The sequence below is a fragment of the Oncorhynchus kisutch genome, linkage group LG25 (assembly GCF_002021735.2).
Source record: "Oncorhynchus kisutch isolate 150728-3 linkage group LG25, Okis_V2, whole genome shotgun sequence".
In the NCBI taxonomy this organism is placed as follows: Eukaryota; Metazoa; Chordata; class Actinopteri; order Salmoniformes; family Salmonidae; genus Oncorhynchus; species Oncorhynchus kisutch.
The window spans coordinates 14,064,811-14,086,863 of record NC_034198.2 but is presented as its reverse complement, the minus strand read 5'-3'; the positions used below and the strand labels follow the sequence as shown (position 1 = coordinate 14,086,863).

The following is a 22,053-nucleotide window of genomic DNA, read 5'->3' as shown; positions in this document are numbered from 1 at the left end:
TTATGTGTGGTAGGACACATCCCTTCATAGCGACCACGGCTGCTGTCACCAACACCACAGCGCCGATGCTATCATAGGAGGACTGGATGACAATCTCTTTCGCCTATTAGGACATTGGATTTGAAAGACAGCTTTCAGCCATTTTATCATCGGTAAACTTTCGCTCTTTCTATCCCTTTTCATTTTTAACAATGACTTCATGAAGTAGGCTTACAAAAGCTAAATACGCCAGGTTTGGATAAGATAACAGTGGCTTTTATTGACGCCAGTTTCCTGCTTTCGCACTCAATTCTAGCGTGTGACGACAGGGATATGGAGTTTGGGGAAGCAAATAAACTGGTTCGCATTTTGAACTATTTACACGATTTATCAGTCTACTGCAGCTAAACTGTTAAATCAAATAGTTTATTTAATTTTCCAGAACGTATACGCAGTAGCCAGTGATTGTGTTTTTTTTTTAGGGAGTGAGTATCATTCCTAACCCCCCCTTAAATGTCTTGTTGTGGCAAAGCTGGTGAAATGACCAGAAATCGGTTTTAAATCACAAACGAGGTCGAATAGAAGGTCCTATATTGCTACATGGAATCTGGAACTACAAATGCAGTGTAGATAAAGTGATGATCGATGTCATTGTACAGATACAATGTTGCTGATGGGACACATTCCTAATGTTGACATGTAGGCAGTGATTTTCTCATTTTGTTGACACACATGGCTATCAAAAGAAGTTGTACTACTTAGCTAGTGCCAGGTGCATCAGCTTACCAAAGCATACAGGAAGCACACAGACAAGTCTCAGTTTGAGAGAGGTAAGTTACAATGTTCATTCAATGTTTCATTTAGTTTTGTATGAATTGTTACCTACTTTCTATGTATATAAATTCACTGTGACTTTTGTTATTAAAATAATGCTATGCTACTGTTATAATGGGTACTAGTTAAGATAATGGTCTGTGATATCAGTAGTCTAACTAATACAGTGACTAAAATATAGTATGCTGCCCTACGATGCAAGCACATGCCATAAACCATTTTTTTGTTTCCTGAATCTGTAAGTCATATCTTAAAATAGTTTAACATTTTTGAATGGTGCATTTATTGTGTAAATTCAATTGAAGGAAAGACTCAAATAATTTTGATGGAAATACAGGTTAATTCAGAAAATGGGACATGTCAATCAAATGTGTTCTGTTGACTTGGCATCTTAGGTATGTTGTAAAACAACTTTTAGCTTTCTATGCCTTTCCATTCTCAAGCAACATTTGAATTATGTTGGTTCGTTGTCCTTACTGTACTGTATCATAGAAAAGAGTACTAACAGAGTAGAACACTCTGACCAAAAACTCACATTTGACCAAAAAAAGCAGAATTTTTCAGGAAATATAATTTTTTAATGAAATGTCCTCCTTAAATCAGTGAGATTAGGATCTGTACTTATCTATTTGATAATTATTATAAGGTTTTTTTATCCGATATTATGCATTTTACCACAATCAATGCAAAGTTTTAAAAAGTCCCAAAAAGTAAAACATTCTTTTTGTACCCCCTTTTTCTCCGCTATTTCGATCTTATGTTCTCGCTGCAACTCCCCAATGGGTTTGGGAGGCAAAGGTCGAGTCATGCGTCCTCCAAAACACCGCCTGGAGGCCAGATGCACCAATGTGTCAGAGGAAACACCGTTCAACTGACGACCAAGGTCAGCCTGCAGGCACTCTGCCTGTCATAAGGAGAAGCTAGAGCGTGATGAGCCAAGTAAAGCCCCCCAGGCCAGGCAAAAACAACCTTTTTTTTCTCACAAAAATTACCAAAAAAACCAAGAGATGGATGAACAAGCTTTTAAAAGTTTCTAAAACAATACATGTATTACTAGTAAGAAGCAATGTGGTATATTGTTTAAGTACATTTTTTTGTAAAGTCTTATAAACAAAATATCACAGATGAGACAAAAAAAAATCGGTTACCGTGGTAACGCGGCTCGAGTCCTGTTTGTGCCTGTGAGATTGAGAGTCTGACTAGTAGCTGCATTGTCTTCTCTTCCCTAACATTTGAAACTCCAAACTTTGAAAAACAACCTTTGTGAACAAAATAATGTAAATAGCCAAGAAACTCAAGGACAAAGTCTCACTTAAGTAGACTTTCGTTTCAAGTAAATTAGACCAACTTTTATACCTGTGCCAGCGCTACTAAAAAATAAAATATTCACTCAGTTCATCAGGTGCGCACAGCCCCCAGCCTGGCAGTGTTGCAGCACTGTGTGGGTTAAATGTGCTGCATGATCAATCTGACATCTGTATGGGCCTTTCAGCATCTACGATGATATGGCCTCTGCACAAGTCAGGGCATTCATACTTCTTGCGCTCCACCGAGCAACGCAGAGCTGTTGTTTAGGAAGTGAGTTTGTGTTTATACAGGACCTCTCGCACTCACGTTCGGTTAACCAATCATGTCAATGCGGAGCTCTACTGAGCCCTCCACGTACATTTTTTTTAGAAGTGCACGGCGATGTGCTACAGAGCTCAATTTGGCCTCTGCGTGCCATACTGGCGCGCTCGACCACATTTTCGGATCAAGCATAAATTGTCTCTTACCTGCCAATGCCAAAATCTACCTGCATTTGACTGGTGGTGGGTGTTCATTTTAGGCCCTGTTAAAAACGAACTTGTCATTTAGAAAACAGCCTATGTGGGGTTAATATGACTCAGTAACATTTATTATACTGTCAAAATGTACTACAAAGCGTAAATAGGATAATTTTGTTCAAAAAATCAGTCTTGTCCAAAACAGAGTTTTGTGAGACTTGTGGTCATTACTGCATCACAACGTAAATGAAGGTTGGGCTTGTTTCAACCCTACCCACATGCCCACAGCTGGCAGTAGCAAGTAATCATACATTCGGAGTGCAGCTTGCTCCTGACCAGATCAAAATGCCTGTGGTAAATTTGGGTTGACTTTGGATAGCCATATAAGGCTAGTTTGGGACCATCTGTAAATTACACAATTTACATGGGACAATATGTTAAAATTCCAACAGCTCCAAATTTCAATGACTTAAAAACCTCAAATTGTAGAAATGTATTTACAAATTGAAAGTGTTTAATGAGAAGTTGTGCAACATTAAAATATTGTCTCATTTGCATTGTGTAGTTTATTGACGTCTCTAACTAGCCCCGGAGATAGGCTATCCAAAGTGAAACCAATTTTGCCATGTTCTCACATCAGCCGGAAAAAAATATTTGCCTAACTCTTTCCACCTGCGAACACAAGACACGAGGCACCAACATCGAACCACACCCCGAAACCAACTCACATTTGAAATCAGTAATGGCCACCAGCATTTCTTAATGAACCAAATCAGGAATGCAGTCGCCCTTTAATGCAATTGACGAAAATACCCCTTACTTCAGTGTAAGTATAAGTTCTGTAATTACATGCATGTTTTTTCAAAAGTCAAAAGTGGATGTAAAACAGTGACTGTAAAAAAAAATATATATATATATATATATATATATATATATTATACAGTACCAGTCAAGTTTGGACACACCTACTCATTCCAGGGTTTTTCTTTATTTTTACTATTCTTTACATTGTAGAATAATAGTGAAGACATCAAAACTATGAAATAACACATAGAATCATGTAGTAACCAAAAAAGTGTTAAACAAATCAAAATATATTTTACATTTGAGATTCTTCAAAATAGCCACCCTTTGCCTTGATGACAGCTGTACAGGTCATATTATCTTTGTAATAGGATTTGGATATTTGTGGTTGTAAGGTATTTTAGATGTATTTCCCGAATGGAGTGGGAATGCAAACAGCACAACACATTATACCTATAAAGTACCTCAATGTGTGAGATACTGATCAAAAACGGTCTTGGGATATCAAACAACAGTATAGGTTAGTGTGAAAATGGGGGATATACTGGTGGGGTTGCTCTTTGCTGAAACATTAGCTGCCGATTGTGGCTTAAAGTAAGTTAAATGTGTTTTATACACCCTGTATTTCTTGACAAACCTTACTTAATCAAATAACTGTTGTTTTACAAAAAATCTGTACAATCGGTTTATTAAGGAGGGGTCCTAGTAAATAAATAAAGTTACCAACACGATCAGTGGTTCTCCTCTCGATCAGTGGTTCCCAAACTTTTTATAGTCCCGTACCCCTTCAAACATTCAACCTCCAGCTGCGTACCCCCTCTAGCACCAGGGTCAGCGCACTCTCAAATGTTGTTTTTTGCTATCATTATACGCCTGCCACACACACACACTATACGATACATTTGATTAAACATAAGAATGAGTGTGAGTTTTTGTCACAACCCAGTTCGTGGGAAGTGACAAAGAGCTCTTATAGGACTAGGGCACAAATAATAATAATCAATCATTTTGCTCTTTATTTAACCACCTTACATATAAAAAAATATTTGTTAATCGGAAATTGTGAATAACTCACCACAGGTTAATGAGAAGGGTGTGTTTGAAAGGATGCACATAACTTTGCAATGTTGGGTTGTATTGGAGTCAGTCTCAGTCTTAAATCATTTCCCCACACACAGTCGGTGCCTGTATTTAGTTTTCATGCTAGTGGTTGCAAAGGGCATCAGTGTCTTAACAGCGCAATTTGCCAAGGCAGGATACCCTGAGCGCAGCCCAATCCAGAAATCTGGCAGTGGCGTCAGATTAAATTCAATTTTCACTGAACCGCATGTTGCAATTTCGATGAGGCTCTCTTGTTCAGATATCAGTAAGTGGACTGGAGGCAGGCAAGTGGACTGGAGTGGACTGGAGGCATGAACAAATCCAGTTGTTTGTGTCATCCGTTTCGGGAAAGTACCTGCGTAATTGCGCACCCAACTCACTCCGGTGCTTCGCTATATCACATTTGACATTTTCCTTAGGCTTTAGTTCATTTGCACACACCTGTGTGTTGTCCTTGTTAATGCAGACAGAGAAGAGCTTCAACCTCTTAATCATAGCCTCAATTCTGTCCCGCACATTGAATATAGTTGCGGAGAGTCCCCTGTAATCCTAGATAAAGATCATTCAGATGAGAAAAACATCACCCAGATAGGCCAGTCATGTGAGAAACTCGTCATCATGCCAGCGGTCAGACAAGTGAAAATTATGGTCAATAAAGAAAACTTTAAGTTTGTCTCTCAATTCAATACTTTGTCCCTTGATAACCAGCACACTTCTGTATGTTGTAAAAGCGTTACATGGTCGCTGCCCATATCATTGCATAGTGCAGAAAATACACGAGTTCAGGGGCCTTGCTTTAACAAAGGTAACCATTTTCACTGTAGTGTCCAAAACCAATTTCAAGCTGTCAGGCAGCAAGAGCCTCTTGGTGGATGCTGCAGTCTACTCAAGTGGCGTCGGGAGCAACTGCTTGCACGCGCGTCACCACTCCACTATCTCTCCCTGTCATGACTTTTGCGCCATCAGTACAGATACCAACACATCTTAACCACCAAAGTCCATTTGATGTCACAAAGCTATCCAGTACTTAAAAAATATCCTCTCCTGTTGTCGAGGTTTCCAGTGGTTTGCAAAAGAGGATGTCTTCCTTAATTGACCCCCATAAACATAACGGAAATGTAACAGGAGCTGTGACTCATCTAGCTGTAACGCATAGATTTCACTGGCTTATATGCGAAGCAGTAATTGTTTCAAAACATCTCCTGCCATGTCACGGATGCGTCGTGAAACAGTGTTGTTTGATGGAGGCATTGTCTGTATAGTTTTTTGGCTTTTTCCCCCAGCATTGTCCCAGCCATATCCGCGGCAGCAGGAAGAATTAAGTCCTCCACAATAGTATGGGGCTTGTCTGTCCTAGCCACTCGGTAGCTCACCGTATAAGACACTTCTAGCCCCTTCTTATTAATGGTATCTGTTGCTTTTATACATGTCTTACTACTCGAAAGTCGTCTTAATTCTCACTTCAAATCCCCCCTGGCCTCTTTTTCATATTGCCATGTTTTGTTTCTAAATGTCTGTGCAAGAGTGGAGGTTTCATCGAGTTGTGAGATAGTACTTTTGCACATATAACACACTGTGGCTGAGGAAAGGCTCTACTCCCAATATAAGTGAACCACCAATCAACGTAGTTCTCATCAGATTTGCGCCTCTTTGAAGGTCCAATGTCGTGGTCTGTTTTTTCAGGGGGTTTCAAGCAGAACAACTTGTGTCGTCGACAGGTGCAGGTGTAGTACTGCTGGTAGTAGCAGTACTACCAGTAGAGCTGTTATGTGTCTCTTAATGGACTGTGTGAAAATGTGAAGAATCTTTTTATATTTTATTATGTGAATCACATTTTTATTTGGTGTAACCCCGACGGCATTGCGCGTACCTCAGTTTGGGAATACCTGCTCTAAATGATGCATCATGCATGGGTGAATACAACTTTATTTTAAAGAAATTTGGATATTTTACAGTGTTACGTAATTAGACACGTCTACAGACACTGTGTTGTTACATAATACATCTAACAGTTTAATGTCAAATTAAACTAAAATACAATTTTTGTGAGTTTATGGACAAACTACAGCAACGGATTTTGTTTTATTAAAATAAGTTAGGCTTTCTAAAGTCAAATTGACCCGAGAATTTAATCCAGACACATTTTGATAATGAGAATTTTGGGTGATAATGTACAAAATGCCGGCTAAAATATTGTACATTTATTGAAAATAAGACACATTGCCAAAAATTAGAAATCTAGTTGATCTTTCATGCATTAAGTTAGTCATGCTGTGTTCATAATCTGTGAGTGACTGAAGCCTTTCATGTATTTGAATCAGTGAATGTTGTTCCCATCTGCTTGAGCATTGCTGCTTCTTGCAGAGAAAGTAGGAATCCAAACACATGAATGGTGAAGTTTTCCATATTCATCATCTCCAGCACCACCCCAATGTCAATGTACACTACAGTTCAGTTTGGGGTGAAAATATTTCTGAATTCTACCCACCTTTTTTAAAATATATGATTAAATACAGTTATTAACTGCAGAAATATGGTCATTTTACAGTCACTGACTTGAAGTATTTTTTTCCCCCACCACATTAAAGTCAGCCTCAAGCAGTGTTAATTACACCTAGATTTCACACCATGTTCCCATTTTGTACTGTACACAATGGTTTTCCAAGGCAGCATCAAGCAGACGATCACTGCATATCACTGAGGAATGGAATCACCCAAAGGGTTTGAATGTATGGCAACATCTTGCTCTCAAATCTGTTGTAGTATCAAGAGTCATTTTTGGATTGAAGAATAGAGGGAACCCAGATGATTAAATGCACTGCTGAAATCTGCTAATTGACCAAGCTAGATAAAGCCCCATCAAGGATTTCATCTCAGCAAAATATGTCCATGACTCACCCTATTTTGCTGCTTGGTTACAAGCTGCCATAGCAACAGTAGCACATTTTCTGGGAGGCATGTTGAGCTATTTTGAAAAACCTGTTTGAATTTGATTGAGAGGCTGCTTTTGGAAACTCTTGTGCTATGAAACAACAGAGAAACTATATGGCTGGAAAAGCTAAACAAATCCAATAGTCATACTTGTAATTCAAGTCAGGTTATAAGCCAAGCTCTTGACCATTTATATGACTACTACCGAGGGTAAGCTGTCTCTGTGGACAACATGAATGGGTCTCTCTCAGTGAGAGGAAACCTTATCGATCCAATGGTCATAATTACACAACAGAGTCATGGCCATTAGCCGAGCTAAGGTTTCGCTCCTCTCGTCTCCAGTGGGCTATAATCTTGGGAGATGACGGATGGACACATTGGGAAGATTGGAACCTGTGACCCTGCAGTCTAAAGACACCATGGAGCAAGGCTTCAGCTTCAGCACACTGGTGAGTCTTGTCAGTCAGTGGTGAGCGTACTTAGGGTGGGGCGGTGAAGCAGGGAGGGGTGAGCTGTGTGTGGAGTGGGATAGGTTAGGAGAAGAAGAGGCGGTGTGAAAGGAGGGGCTAGAGGGCTCTCGTCTAGGGAATAAAAGGATTCAAGGTTAGTATAGGAAGGCTGGGGTGAATGAGTTTACTCTGTAGAGGGTGTTTATGATGGTCTGGGAAGGCGTGGGGGTGGGTTGTATTGATTTATTCTGTGGGGGGGGGGGGGGGGGTGTGAGTGGGTTTGGGGGGTCCACTCCAACGGTTTCCTCTGACTCACTCCCATTAGTATTCCCACTGCAGCTGCTCTGTCATTCAGACTCATCTCTCCATTCAGGGCCATCCCTCCATCCTGCGTTGGGAGAGATGGATGGAAGGAGAGAATGGGGGACAGAGCGGATGTTAGCCTCTTCAGACTTTACTTCCGCTGCTCATGAATAGATGATTAGACAAAGCAGATGTTGTTATTATTAAGCCCTCAAAAGAGAGAGTGCTCATGCCTGCTTCAACTATCACTGCCAAAAGTATGTCTAAATTTGACACTTTTGAGTGTCCAAACATTTCCCCCATTATTATGCCCATTATGTTCTGCGAGCAATGGTTCTGTCTGCAGTCTTCGTCAATTTCCCCCTGTAGAGTCCAGTAGGATCTTGATAAGACGTCCACATTCAATAGTAACCTTATGGGAACTCTGCAGCAGCAGTGTCCAGTGTGTACTCTGCTGCGCTCATTAGTATGGTGCAGAGCAGGGCCGCTCAGGCCAAAGCGGGGGCTAGCATAGCAGCGAGCTCAGAGGGAGCAGGCTTCCGATCAGCTCCCCCCTTAATCCCCCCAACCCCCGCCCACTGAACCTGCACTGGCCGCCCTGTCCCAGTGAAGGATGAACAGTGATGATGTTGTCCGGTCATGTGACCACCTGGAGAGGGAGGGCTGGGAGACTACTGAGGGAGACAGCCCGTGCTGATGCTAGCTGTTGTTTAGGGTTGCTGTGTCAGACTGTTGGCCTTAGGGTTTTTCTGGTACTGATGCAATGTTAGTGATGAATGTGTTGTTTTAGGCCCTGGGGTGTAGAGAAAGAGGTGTTCTAATGCTGGTGTTTATAACCAGGATGACTTAGTCCTAGCCTAACCTTATCCATTAGATGGGAAAATGCAACACTAGCCTTTGATCAGTTTCTAGGGACACCTACTACACTCCGATGCTTGTGGTTACTTTGACTCCTAAGTTGACCTCTGTGACTGCTCTGCCCGTGTCCTCTCGGACTCTGACCCTGGTGCTTGAACGTTGATCTCTGATCCCGGTGACCTTTGACCCCCGACAGAAGAAGCTGGCAGCCGAGCCGGACCACACGGACGTGAGCCTGACGGCGGGAGAGCGCGTGCGGGCCCTCAGCAAGATGGGCTGCAGCATCGAGATCAACGAAGAGATCACGCCACGCCGCTACTTCCGGTCCGGGGTGGAGATGGAGCGCATGGCCGCCGTGTACCTGGAGGAGGGCAGCCTGGAGAATGCCTACATCCTCTACAACAAGTTCATCACGTAAGGAGAGGAGAGAGAGAGTATCTAATACCTGTGTCTAGACTAGGGCCTATGATAGAGTGTAGTACTAGCATAACGTTGGCCTATGTCCAATGTACTAATGGCAGATCAAGTACAGTGTCTGATGATTAATGCACTACTGTAATCTGTCTAACCACCCACTATCTCTCTGTTGTGTTCTAGTCTGTTTGTCGAGAAACTCCCCAGCCATCGAGACTACCAGCAGTGCAGTGTGCCTGAGAAACAGGTGATAATAAAGGTAAGCCCTTGGGCTTCTGTTTTGAGTGGACCCATGTGGTGCTCAGCCCTGCGGAAAGCTCATTAACATCAGGGCTTATTAGCCTGGCTGGAGGGATGGAGAGAGGGGTCGAGGGATGGAGAGAGGAGTCGCAGGGTGGTACGAGGGCCCTGTCTGTCTGGCTGAGTGGTTGTCTACTTAGTGGGTGCCTCATACTTAGTGGGGGGGATTCAGGTCTGCTTTGATTTAAGTGATGCCTGTAAAGGTAAGCGAGTCCAAGGTCAGCTCAGGAACAGCACTAGTTTAGAAAGGGCTGTAGATTACCTTTTGTATACAAACAATAGAAGCGCCACTACGATCTATTAAGATCTTTGAAATGGTAGATGAATGGCTCATCGTTTTCTATTCGTCATGTAAGGATTTGGCCCACACTTATTGACCATTGGATCTGCGAAGCACCACGGCTAATGGAAGAAAGTATTTCCCTGCCTGCACTCATACAGTTGATTTTATTCTCAGAAGTTGCAAGATGTCGCATTTCCGCGGAAAGATCAATTGAAGAAGCTCCTCCACGAGAAGTACAACAAGGAACAAACAGAGTATCTCAAAAGTCAGGTAAGGTTTAGCATCGGAACCTTTCGTTACATTCCTTGAGAATCGCTAGGAGGCTGGCTGGGAGCGCAATGTGTGGCTCTAAGCCCAGTGCTAGTGTGCAACACCTGTTCATATTAGTTACAGTGCGGTGTTTGTATCACTTTTTCAGCTAATAATAATGCTTCAATGCAACAGTCTGTAGTTACATTTGTAGTTTGTGATAAGTAGTGATGAGGAATATTTAGGAGTAAGATCATGCATATCAACAAATTGTACTAATATTAAAATGGCACAGATCTGAAGTGTTGTGTCTGTATCTTCGGTTTGTGCCTGCACGTGCGTGTTCATGTGTGCACTCGTTTGTATGTGTGTGCAGAGCCAGGCGGTGGTGGCGGATTGCTGCGGCCAGCAGCTGCAGAAGATGTCTCTGGTTGAGCAGGAGAGGCAGAGGGTGGCGCAGCTGCGCAGGATGCAGATGGAGTCGGAGCAATTCCGCTACTTCGAGGACCAACTGCGCAGACAGGAGCTGGCCAATCGCAGAGACGAGGCGGTCGCTAAAGTGCCTGAACAAACAGACGGGGCCTGCCTGTCCCACTCCTCCAAGAACCATGTTCGTCTCGACCCAAACCGTAATAAACAGTTTCTCCCCAGCAGCAAGCCAGCAGCTACACTGGCTGGCGTACATAGTGAGTGTCCTGCTCCCATTAGTATATAACATCTAGGTTCTATATTTTCGATTGAGTGATTGTTACTCAGAGACTAACCATGAGTAAGGTAATGAGGAAGTCAATAATGAGGTACATTAATAGATGGTGTATATATTTGAGCTGGTTAGTCACTGTTGATGCATGTTTTTGTGTTGCATGAGTCACACTGATGGACATCCTATTATTGTTGTTACACATACTGTGCTTACGTGTGGTGTGTGTGTGTGTGTCCATACAGATCAACGGGTTGAGGGCCTGAGGCGGGTGGTCATTCCTAGAGACCTGACCTACAGGTTTCTACTGCTAGCCGACAGTAACACAGCCAGGGGAATAGAGACATGTGGGGTACTCTGTGGAAAACTGGTAAGACATGCTCTGCTCTCCACACAAACATTGATCTATTTTATTTTGTCGACAAACTACCACTTTATTGGGGAAAGTCAAACTTCCCAGGCTACTGCTTACCTTATCTAAGCAAACCGTCGGAGACACCATTTTTACTCAGTGCCATTCCATCTGCAAACAATAGTTATGTCAAGTAGGAGGAGAGCGGGAGGTTGCCAATGTAAGGTGTTCAAAGTTGATTGTAGTTGCTACAGTATTTGCTCTCATTTGATGGTCCTGCAAAATAGCAGTAACAGTACCTCAGTGCCAGTAGACTTATGCACAGTTATTAGCGACTGTGTTGTGCATTGTAATGCATTAACTCATAGGAAGTCTCACCTTTGTCTCTTCCAGACTCAAAACGAGTTCATGTTGACCCATGTGGTGGTGCCCAAACAGTCAGCCGGCCCAGACTACTGTGATATGGAGAACGTGGAGGAGCTCTTTAGTTTCCAGGACCACCACAACCTACTGACTCTTGGCTGGATCCATGTAAGTCGACACTACACACACACCTCCACACATACAGTTGAAGTCGGAAGTTTACATACACCTTAGCCAATTACATTTCATCTCTGTTTTTTACAATTCCTGACATTTAATCCCTGTAAAAATTCCCTGTCTTAGGTCAGTTAGGATCACCACTTTATTTTAAGAATGAGAATTGTCAGAATAATAGTAGAGAGAATGATTTATTTCAGCTTTCATTTATTTCATCACATTCCCAGTAGGTCAGAAGTTTACATACACTCAATTAGTATTTGGTAGCATTGTCTTTAATTTGTTTAACTTGGGTAAAACGTTTCAGGTAGCCTTCCACAAGCTTCCCACAAAACGTTGGGTGAATTTTGGCCCATTCCTAATGACAAAGCTGGTGTAACTGAGTCAGGTTTGTCGGCCTCCTTGCCCTCACACGTTTTTTCAGTTCTGCCCACACCTTTTCTAAAGGGCTTTGTGATGACCACTCCAATATATCCACATAGTTTTCCCTCCTCATGATGCTATCTATTTTGTGAAGCGCACCAGTCCCTCCTGCAGTAAAGCACCCCCACAATATGATGCTGTCACCCCTGTGCTTCACGGTTGGAATGGTGTGAATATAGATACTTTTGTACCTGGTTCCTCCATCATCTTCACAAGGTCCTTTGCTGTTGTTCTGGGATTGATTTGCACTTTTTGCACCAAAGTACGTTCATCTCTAGGTGACAGAATGTGTCTCCTTCCTGAGCAGTATGACGGCTGCGTGGTCCCAGGGTGTTTATACTTGCGTACTATTGTTTGTACAGATGAATGTGGTACCTTCAGGTGTTTGGAAATTGCTGCCAAGGATGAACCAGACTTGTGGAGGTCTACAAAAATGTTTTCAGTCTTGGCTGATTTCTTTTCATTTTCCCATGATGTCAAGAAAAGAGGCACTGAATTTGAAGGTAGGCCTTGAAATACATCCACAGGTACACCTCCAATTGACTCAAATGATGTCAATTAGCCTATCAGAAGCTTCTAAAACCATTACATAATTTTCTGGAATTTCCCAAGCTGTTTAAAGACACAGTCAACTTAGTGTATGTAAACTTCTGACACACTGGAATTGTGATACAGTGAAATAATCTGTTTGTAAACAATTGACACAAAATTAGTTGTGTCATGCACAAAGTAGATGTCCTAACCGACTTGCCAAAACTATAATTTGTTAACAAGAAATTTGTGGAGTGGTTGAAAAACAAGTTTTAATGACTCCAACCTAAGTGTATGTAAACTTCCGACTTCAACTGTATGCACAAGCGCATACACACATTGTACACACACAGATGCACTCAAACATGCACTTATGCACATACATACACACTTATGCACATACATACACACTTATGCACTCACATACACACACACACACACACACACACACACATACACTTGCCCACTCCCCACCCTTAATTTGAATAATCAAATATCACCATAGAAACCCGGTCCATTGGTTCAGATGTCAAAGTTAATCATAGACCTGCCTTCTGAATCTGTGCCAGGGATGTTTTTAGGAGTTGAGGACATTGGGAGCTTAGCCCAAAACCAGAGGGGGCATCCTCCCCTGAGAGAAGACATTTTTCTATTTCAACAGCATAAATGCATCAATCTGGTACACTTTGAGATAAACATAGAGAGATTGACTGGTACTGTATTATTAGTCTATTTTAGTCAAAGGTTTGGACACACCTACTCATTCAAGGGTTTTTCTTTATTTTTACTATTTTCTACATTGTAGAAAATAAAATGATCCCTTATGGAAAAAAAACATGTTTTAATGTGAAGTTAATGTGATAACGTGACAACATGTAAAGCAATTTGGTCAAATTAAACTACAGTGGGGCAAAAAAGTATTTAGTCAGCCACCAATTGTGCAAGTTCTCCCACTTAAAAAGATGCGAGAGGCCTGTAATTTTCATCATAGGTACACCTCAACTATGCCAGACAAAATGAGAGAGAAAACATCCAGAAAATCACATTGTAGGATTTTTAATGAATGTGTTTGCAAATTATGGTGGAAAATAAGTATTTGGTCACCTACAAACAAGCAAGATGTCTGACTCTCACAGACCTGTAACTTCTTCTTTAAGAGGCTCCTCTGTCCTCCACTCGTTACCTGTATTAATGGCACCTGTTTGAACTTGTTATCAGTATAAAAGACACCTGTCCACAACCTCAAACAGTCACACTCCAAACTCCACTATGGCCAAGACCAAAGAGCTGTCAAAGGACACCAGAAACAAAATTGTAGACCTGCACCAGGCTGGGAAGACTGAATCTGCAATAGGTAAGCAGCTTGGTTTGAAGAAATCAACTGGGAGCAATTATTAGGAAATGGAAGACATACAAGACCACTGATAATCTCCCTCGATCTGGGGCTCCACGCAAGATCTCACCCCGTGGGGTTAAAATTATCACAAGAACGGTGAGCAAAAATCTCAGAACCACACGGGGGGACCTAGTGAATGACTTGCAGAGAGCTGGGACCAAAGTAACAAAGCCTACCATCAGTAACACACTACGCCGCCAGGGACTCAGATTCTGCAGTGCCAGACGTGTCCCCCTGCTTAAGCCAGTACATGTCCAGGCCCGTCTGAAGTTTGCTAGAGAGCATTTGGATGATCCAGAAGAAGATTGGGAGAATGTCATATGGTCAGATGAAACCAAAATAGAACTTTTTGGTAAAAACTCAACTCGTAGTGTTTGGAGGACAAAGAATGCTGAGTTGCATCCAAAGAACACCATACCTACTGTGAAGCATGAGGGTGGAAACATCATGCTTTGGGGCTGTTTTTCTGCAAAGGGACTAGGACGACTGATCCGTGTAAAGGAAAGAATGAATGGGGCCATGTATTGTGAGATTTTGAGTGAAAACCTCCTTCCATCAGCAAGGGCATTGAAGATGAAACGTGGCTGGGTCTTTCAGCATGACAATGATCCCAAACACACCACCCGGGCAACGAAGGAGTGGCTTCGTAAGAAGCATTTCAAGGTCCTGGAGTGGCCTAGCCAGTCTCCAGATCTCAACCCCATAGAAAATCTTTGGAGGGAGTTGAAAGTCCGTGGAGGAGATCTGCATGGAGGAATGGGCAAAAATACCAGCAACAGTGTGTGAAAACCTTGTGAAGACTTACAGAAAACATTTGACCTCTGTCATTGCCAACAAAGAGTATATAACAAAGTATTGAGATAAACTTTTGTTATTGACCAAATACTTATTTTCCGCCATAATTTGCAAATTCATTCATTAAAAATCCTACAATGTGATTTTTTTTTTTTTTCATTTTGTCTGTCATAGTTGAAGTGTACCTATGATGAAAATTACAGGCCTCTCATCTTTTTAAGTGGGAGAACTTGCACAATTGGTGGCTGACTAAATACTTTTTTGCCCCACTGTACATGTGAAAATCTGATCACATGTGAAGGATTCCAAAGGGTTCCAAAAACACATCTTCACATGTGACATCGTGATTTTTGTCACATGCGCCGAATACAACAGGTGTAGACTTTACAGTGAAATGCTTACTTACAAGCCCTTAAACCAACAGTGCAGTTCAAGAAAGAGTTAAGAAAATATTTACCTAATAAACTAAAGTAAAAAATAATAAAAAGTCACACAATAAAATAACAATAACAAGACTATATACAGGGGGTACCGGTACCGAGTCAGTGTGTGGGGGTACAGGTTAGTCGAGGTAAGTTGTACATGTAGGTAGGGGTGAAGTGACTATGCATAGATAATAAACAGCGAGTAGCAGCAGTGTAAAAAAAACGGATGGGGGGGGGGGGTGTCAATGTTATAGTCCATGTTATAGTGTTAATGTTATAGTGGCCATTTTATGAATTGTTCAGCAGTCTTATGGCTTGGGGTTAGAAGCTGTTAAGGAGCCTTTTGGTCCTAGACTTGGCGCTCTGGTACCCCTTGCCGTGGGGTAGCACATGTGGGTAGCACAACTACCTCAATCAGCCTGACTAACCGGTGTCTGTATGTAGCCTCGCTACTTTTATAGCCTCGCTACTGTATATAGCCTGTCTTTTTACTGTTGTTTTATTTCTTTACTTACCTATTGTTCACCTAACACCTTTTTTGCACTATTGGTTAGAGCCTGTAAGTAAGCATTTCACTGTAAGGTCTACTACACCTGTTATATTTGGCGCACATGACAAATAAACTTTGATTTGATTTGTGAAATCATGTGGTTTTTCTGTAAGAGATAGCCACTCATTAGGAATTGTTCCACTGAATTATATCAGCTGATGTGGGAGAAATAAATTAAACAGAAAATCTTCTGAAGACAACAAAGCATAGCCGAAATGTAACCAGGGATACACCCTACCCAAATTATGTCTATTCATTTTTTTCCACTCAAATAAAACATATAATGTTGGGTTCACAATCTCTTTTTTTCCATGTGCATCTTAATCCAAATGTGTGCATGTCCAGTTACAAAGCTGTTAGCTAAAAGGTAACATGACTGAACAGCTTGTTTGTTATGAGACAAATAGGCTAGTAAGCGGCCTGCGAGTAACCTAGTTTTAAAACTGCCCAGGACATTTTATTTATCCAATAATTCCCCCGAATTCATGATAGAAAAAACAAACAAGATACTGTACCTCCGGTAAAATGGATTGTATCTTTTTGAATGGTTTGGGCTACAGACACGGTTTTGACTAAAGTAATGATAAAACCATGACAGTCACAAATCTGAGCAGTTGCCTAGAGTGTAAGTGATACGCCGTTTATGGAAACTTATAATCAGACTTACAGCCTGAAATTTCGAAATTCTTTGACCATCGAAAGGTTCGGAACTTGACCCCCCCCCCAAAAAAAATCAGGGCTGCGGCCCCAGAAGCCCAGGTCTAATAACACCTAACATGGGAGTTACACAGTGGAGGGGCAGACTGAAATCTAGTTCCACTGATTTTGGGGAATAAACATAATCTATAAATATCAGATATAACACCTAACATCTTTATCTCCCGACCAACTCTTCTGACTGTGGCTCTCCTTTGTTCTCAGACCCACCCCACCCAGACGGCCTTCCTGTCCAGTGTTGACCTGCATACACACGGCTCCTACCAGCTCATGCTGCCTGAAGCCATCGCCATCGTCTGCTCGCCCAAACACAACGAGTGAGTCCCTGTCCCTGTCTGCTAGAAGGAGTAAGCCTGCTGATGCTAACGCTAAAGAAAACCAACCCATGCAATGTGGGTGGTATCAAATGGTTTATTCAGTAAGGAAGCAACGTTACCGGAATTGCGTGGTGTGGAGCCGACATGATGATTCTCTGTGATGTGGAAGAATGGGTTGTGTCAGTTCTATACTTAACATCTCTATTCTCTATCTTATTCTACACAGCTCTAAATGTTCTACCTCACTGAATAAGCCTCGGGCATAAGTTCAGAACTCCGATGACTAACCTAATGTAGGCCTCACAGTTGCTTGGCTGGAAGACGCTCTAGTTTTACCAGATGGATGTCATGACTTCCTTTGGCCATGAGCCTCTACTGTATATAGACAAGTCCTGTGTCTGTGATCTGTGTGTTGCAGTACGGGGGTGTTCAGACTCACCAGCTCTGGGATGGGGGAGGTCGCTGGCTGCAGACTGAAGGGCTTTCACCCACACTCCAAGGACCCGCCGCTCTTCAGCGTAAGTAATACACACAGACATCCTCCCAGAAGACAGAGAGGCCTCACTGCTTCCGCAGCCTCCCTCTTTTTCAGCACACTCAAATGGAGCTTGTGTGTATTATTGTGTGTGGGGGGGTTCATGTCGAATCCCCGAGCTGACAAGGTAAAAATCTGTCATTCTGCCCCTGAACAAGGCAGTTAACCCACTTCCCCGGTAGGCATTGTAAATAAGAATATGTTCTTAACTGACTTGCCTAGTTAAATAAAGGTCAAATAAAAAAATATAAAAAATATGTCCCTCTATTCATGGTTGTGCTTCTCCACTGTTGTTGTTAGTTAACCTGAGAATTAAACATGGCCTTTTCTATTTTCAGATCTGTAGGCATGTTGTTATAAAGGACTCGAAAACAACAGTGCTGGACCTCCGGTGACAGCGAGGGGAAGACAAGACACCCACAACCCTCACCATCACAAACTGGAACTCCTATTTATTTTTTAATTTAACCTTTATTTAACTAGGCAAGTCAGTTAAAGAACATATTCTTATTGACAATGACGGGCCTACAGTGGGTTAACTGCCTTATTCAGGGACAGAACGACAGAGTTTTACATTGTCAGCTCGGGGATTCGATCTAGCAACCTTTTGGTTACTGGCCCAACTCTCTAACCACTAGGCTACCTGCCGCCCCATTTATACCGTTGTTTACAATGAAGGCTTTTGTATTTATTTATTTTTTTGAAATGAGGTACTGTGAATTGAAACTGCTTTGCAACACAATGATGTGAGCTATGGAATTGTTCTAATGGTGTTGTTTTATCAACTCTTTATTCACTTTAAGTATGGGATTGTTTTTGGTTGGGGGCTTTTTGATAGCTTGGCTTGACAATTTTGGCAGAGGGGAGTTTTTGATGCAGATAGTCTTTCTGCTTGTCAGATTTGATGTGAAATTCGAGAGAGAGAGAGAACTCTTTTAGCACGCAGGCTTACTGTAAATGGCCTTAGGTGTTTCAGTGTGAGAACAACTGGCTGAGAATAAAGTGTGTGTGTGAGCAGGTGCGTGTGTTATATGAATGATTACATGAGTGATATTCTCCCGTGAGGGTATCCTTACCCTTCACTTTCTTGGTACAGGATACAACAGACGAGACATGAGAGACACAATGATACAGTATTTACACAATTGATTACATATGCAGAGATTCAACAAATGAACAAACATTTTTTTTTAAAGATCATATAAAATGGACTGATTGAATTGGGATGGCTCTATGTGGCTTAGGACGTTTCATGTTGTCTTTTTAGTCTTTGTTATAATAGATTACATTTGGCCAGTTGGATTTTAGCCTTGACATTTTTTGCATTATTTGTGAGCCTTGGATTTATCTTGGAAGTGTTGACCTAAAAGAAAACCGTAACTCAGTTCTTATTTGAAGTAGCCCATCGAGGTGGAATGTCTTGTGCGGGGAGGAACAAACCGAAGTGCTCAAAGAATGAGTGACTTCAGAAAGTATTCATACCCCTTGACATCTTCAAAATGTTGTTGCTACAGCCTGAATTCAAAATGGATTAAATAGATGTTTGTGTCACCCATCTATAAACAAGACCCCATAATGACAAAGTGAAAACGTATATTTGTTTGCGAGGGTATTGAATATGAAATATAGAAATATCTCATTTACATAAGTATTCACAGCCCCGAGTCAATACTTTGTATCGCGATTTGTATCGCGAGATGAGTTGTCTTGGGTATGTCTGTATCAGCTTTGCACATCTAGATTCGGGGATTTTCTCCCATTCTTCCTTGCAGATTCTCTCCAGCTCTGTTAAATTTGTTTTGGAGCGGCATTGAAAAGCAATCTTCAAGTCTTTCCACGGATTTTCAATGGGCTTCAAGTCTCGGCTTTGGCTGGGCCACTCAAGGACTTTCGCATTTTGGTTCTGAAGCCATTCAAACGTTGCTTTGGCTGTATGCTTGGTGTCATTGTCCTGTTGGAACATACATCTTCACACCAGTCAGGTAGTTTGCACTCTGAAGCAAGTTTTCATCAAAGATTTTCCTGTATTTGGCTTCATTTGTTCCCTCCATCCTTACCAGTCTCCCAGTCCATGCCGCTGAAAAGCACCCCTATAGCATGATGCTGCCACCACCATGCTTCACGGTAGGGATGGTGTTAGACGGGTGATGAGCTGTGCCTGGTTTTCTCCAGACATAGCGCTTTGCATTCAGGCCAAGTTTGTCTCATTAGACCACAAAATGTTTTGCCTTGCGCTCTGAGTTGTTCACGTGCCTTTTTGAAAACTCCAAGGGGCCTCATAACTGGCTTGTAAATTTTACACAGAATATCTGCATGCACCATTTCTGAAAAGGGCGCACACACACAAAAATATTTAGATGTATAAACTTGGTGCATCCCATGTATACACGCATGTTTCCCGTTTATAAATCAGACCTGAAGTAAAGCTGTGCACATGAAGGAACATTATAACTCTGAAAAACACCAATCAATGTGTACTTTGGAAATATTGGAATTTTGCCCATGCTACAGAAGGCTATATTGGTCTGCTAATACACCACTAGTGAACACGTAGTGCACTAGGTTTGTGGGGGGGGGGAATGTTTTATTTTTCATACTATAGGCCACTACTTATAGTGGTAGCCTATACACTTCAATGCAAAATATCAACTGTCTGTTCACCTGTTGAATTCTATTGTATGTTATAAAGCGCGCTCACTTTCGGAAATTAAAGCATATCTAATACTGGTGGTAAGCCTAATTAAATGAGAGCTGCGCATGGTAATCTGTTGTATGGCTACTTCGGGAATATGAATTCATCTTGGCCAGAAAATCTGAGGAATTTCCACTGCAATGGTTATGATATATTTTTTTTTTGTTTATACATTTAAATATTGTCTACTTGAGGAATTTGACATTAATGCAGTCAACGTTTTTAGAATACAAATTCAACAAATAGATTTTCTCACTAACGGCTAGTGATAGCATCTGGTAATTATATATTTAGCTACCCGATTTAGTTGTTGTTAAGACGGTCACATTTTCCTGCACAAGGCTAGTCTACTTTTGACTTCTTGCCATGCAATACCTCAACCACTAGAAACTGCATACACATGGTCTAAAGTTTGCGAGAGAATAAGCACATTCCCACCAAGTTTTTTTTTATTAAAAAATTGCCAACTTTAGTGTGAAATGGGAATTTTGGGGAATTTTTGTGCATATAAAGTTTATAAATGAAGCCCCATGTGTGTTGTCATGTGCCTTTTCTCAGGAGTGGCTTCCATCTGGCCACTCTCCTATAAAGCCCAGTTTGGTAAAGTGCTGTAGAGACTGTTATCCTTCTGGCATCTCAGCCAAGAACTTTATAGTTCTGTCAGAGTGGTCATTGGGTTCATAATCCCCTCCCTGACCAAGGTCCTTCTTGCCCGGTTGCTCAGATTGGTATTTCCATATGTTTGCAATTTCCCAATGATGGAGACCACTGTGCTCTTGGAAACTTTCAACACTCTAGAAATAGTTTTATACCCTTCCCCAGATATATGCCTCATCACAATTCTATCTCGGAGATCTACATACAGTTCCTTGGACTTCATGGTATAGTTTCTGCTCTGACTTGCACTGTCAACTGTGGTACCTTCTATACTGTATATACATAACCTCCAAACAATTGAATTGGCCACAGGGGAACTCCACTTAAGTTGTAGCGATGTCTTATGGATGATCAAAGGAAATTGGATGCACCTGAGCTCAATTTGGAGTGTCATAGCAAAGGGGTGTGAATAATTATGTAAATTAGATATTTCTGTATTTTTTTTTTTTTTTACACATTTGCTACATTTCTAAAAACATGTTTTCGCTTTGTCATTATGGGGTATTGTCTGTAGATGGGTGAGAGAAAAATATATATTTAAATCCATTTTGAATTCTGGCTGTAACACAAAATGTGGAAGAAGTCAAGGGGTATGAATACTGTCTGAAGGCACTGTATAAGCAAAGACGCATTAGACACCTTATTTGAGGAGTATCTTTTTGCCATCCCAAGGGCCTTGACTACACAGAGCTCAGGTATAAGTTCACTTTCCACCCCCATGAAGCAGTTAACTAGCCTGGTCTCAGACCTGTTTGTGCCGTCTTGGCAACTCATCATTGTTTGGCTTGACAATGACCATGGAAGTTAGCGAAAAAGCATAAACAGATCTGGGACAAGGCTATCCTTTAACCACCCCTCGCTGTAGAAAATGGAGCTGTCCTTTTTTCACCTCTGGCAGAAGCGGGCATATCTTTTTTTTACTCTGCACACGCCCTCACAGCAGTGCTGATAATGGCATTATCAGTTGTACAATGTGGTGTTGGACTATTGCTGCAGTGTGATCAGCTGTCCCAGTGGTGCTGCACAAACATGTTGTGTTGTAGTGGCTTTATGTTTGGCAATGGGAAAGACAACCAGTCAATGCAGTGACTCTACCACACTTTTCCACTGCCATTTTGGTAATAAAAAATGCATACTGCTTTATCTCCTTGT

General features: G+C 41.7%; 1 protein-coding gene across 5 annotated transcripts; it reads left to right on the top strand.

Annotated features, from left to right (window-relative positions):
* The first annotated feature begins 20 nt into the window (after positions 1-20).
* On the top strand, positions 21-20,773 carry LOC109869922 (AMSH-like protease). 5 transcript variants are annotated; one of them, XM_020460233.2, is made up of 12 exons: positions 23-152; positions 726-809; positions 7,758-7,864; positions 9,222-9,439; positions 9,623-9,698; positions 10,197-10,292; positions 10,648-10,957; positions 11,217-11,341; positions 11,717-11,854; positions 16,905-17,017; positions 17,436-17,535; positions 17,891-20,773. In XM_020460233.2, the coding sequence occupies exons 3-12, from the start codon at positions 7,784-7,786 to the stop codon at positions 17,945-17,947; spliced, it is 1,314 nt and encodes a 437-aa protein (XP_020315822.1). In that variant the 5' UTR covers positions 23-152; positions 726-809; positions 7,758-7,783; the 3' UTR covers positions 17,948-20,773. The 5 variants fall into 5 exon arrangements, with proteins under 5 accessions (XP_020315820.1, XP_020315822.1, XP_020315819.1 ...); XM_020460231.2 differs by lacking the exon at positions 726-809 and having other exon boundaries at positions 21-152; XM_020460230.2 differs by lacking the exon at positions 23-152 and having other exon boundaries at positions 172-809.
* The last annotated feature ends 1,280 nt before the right edge of the window (positions 20,774-22,053 follow it).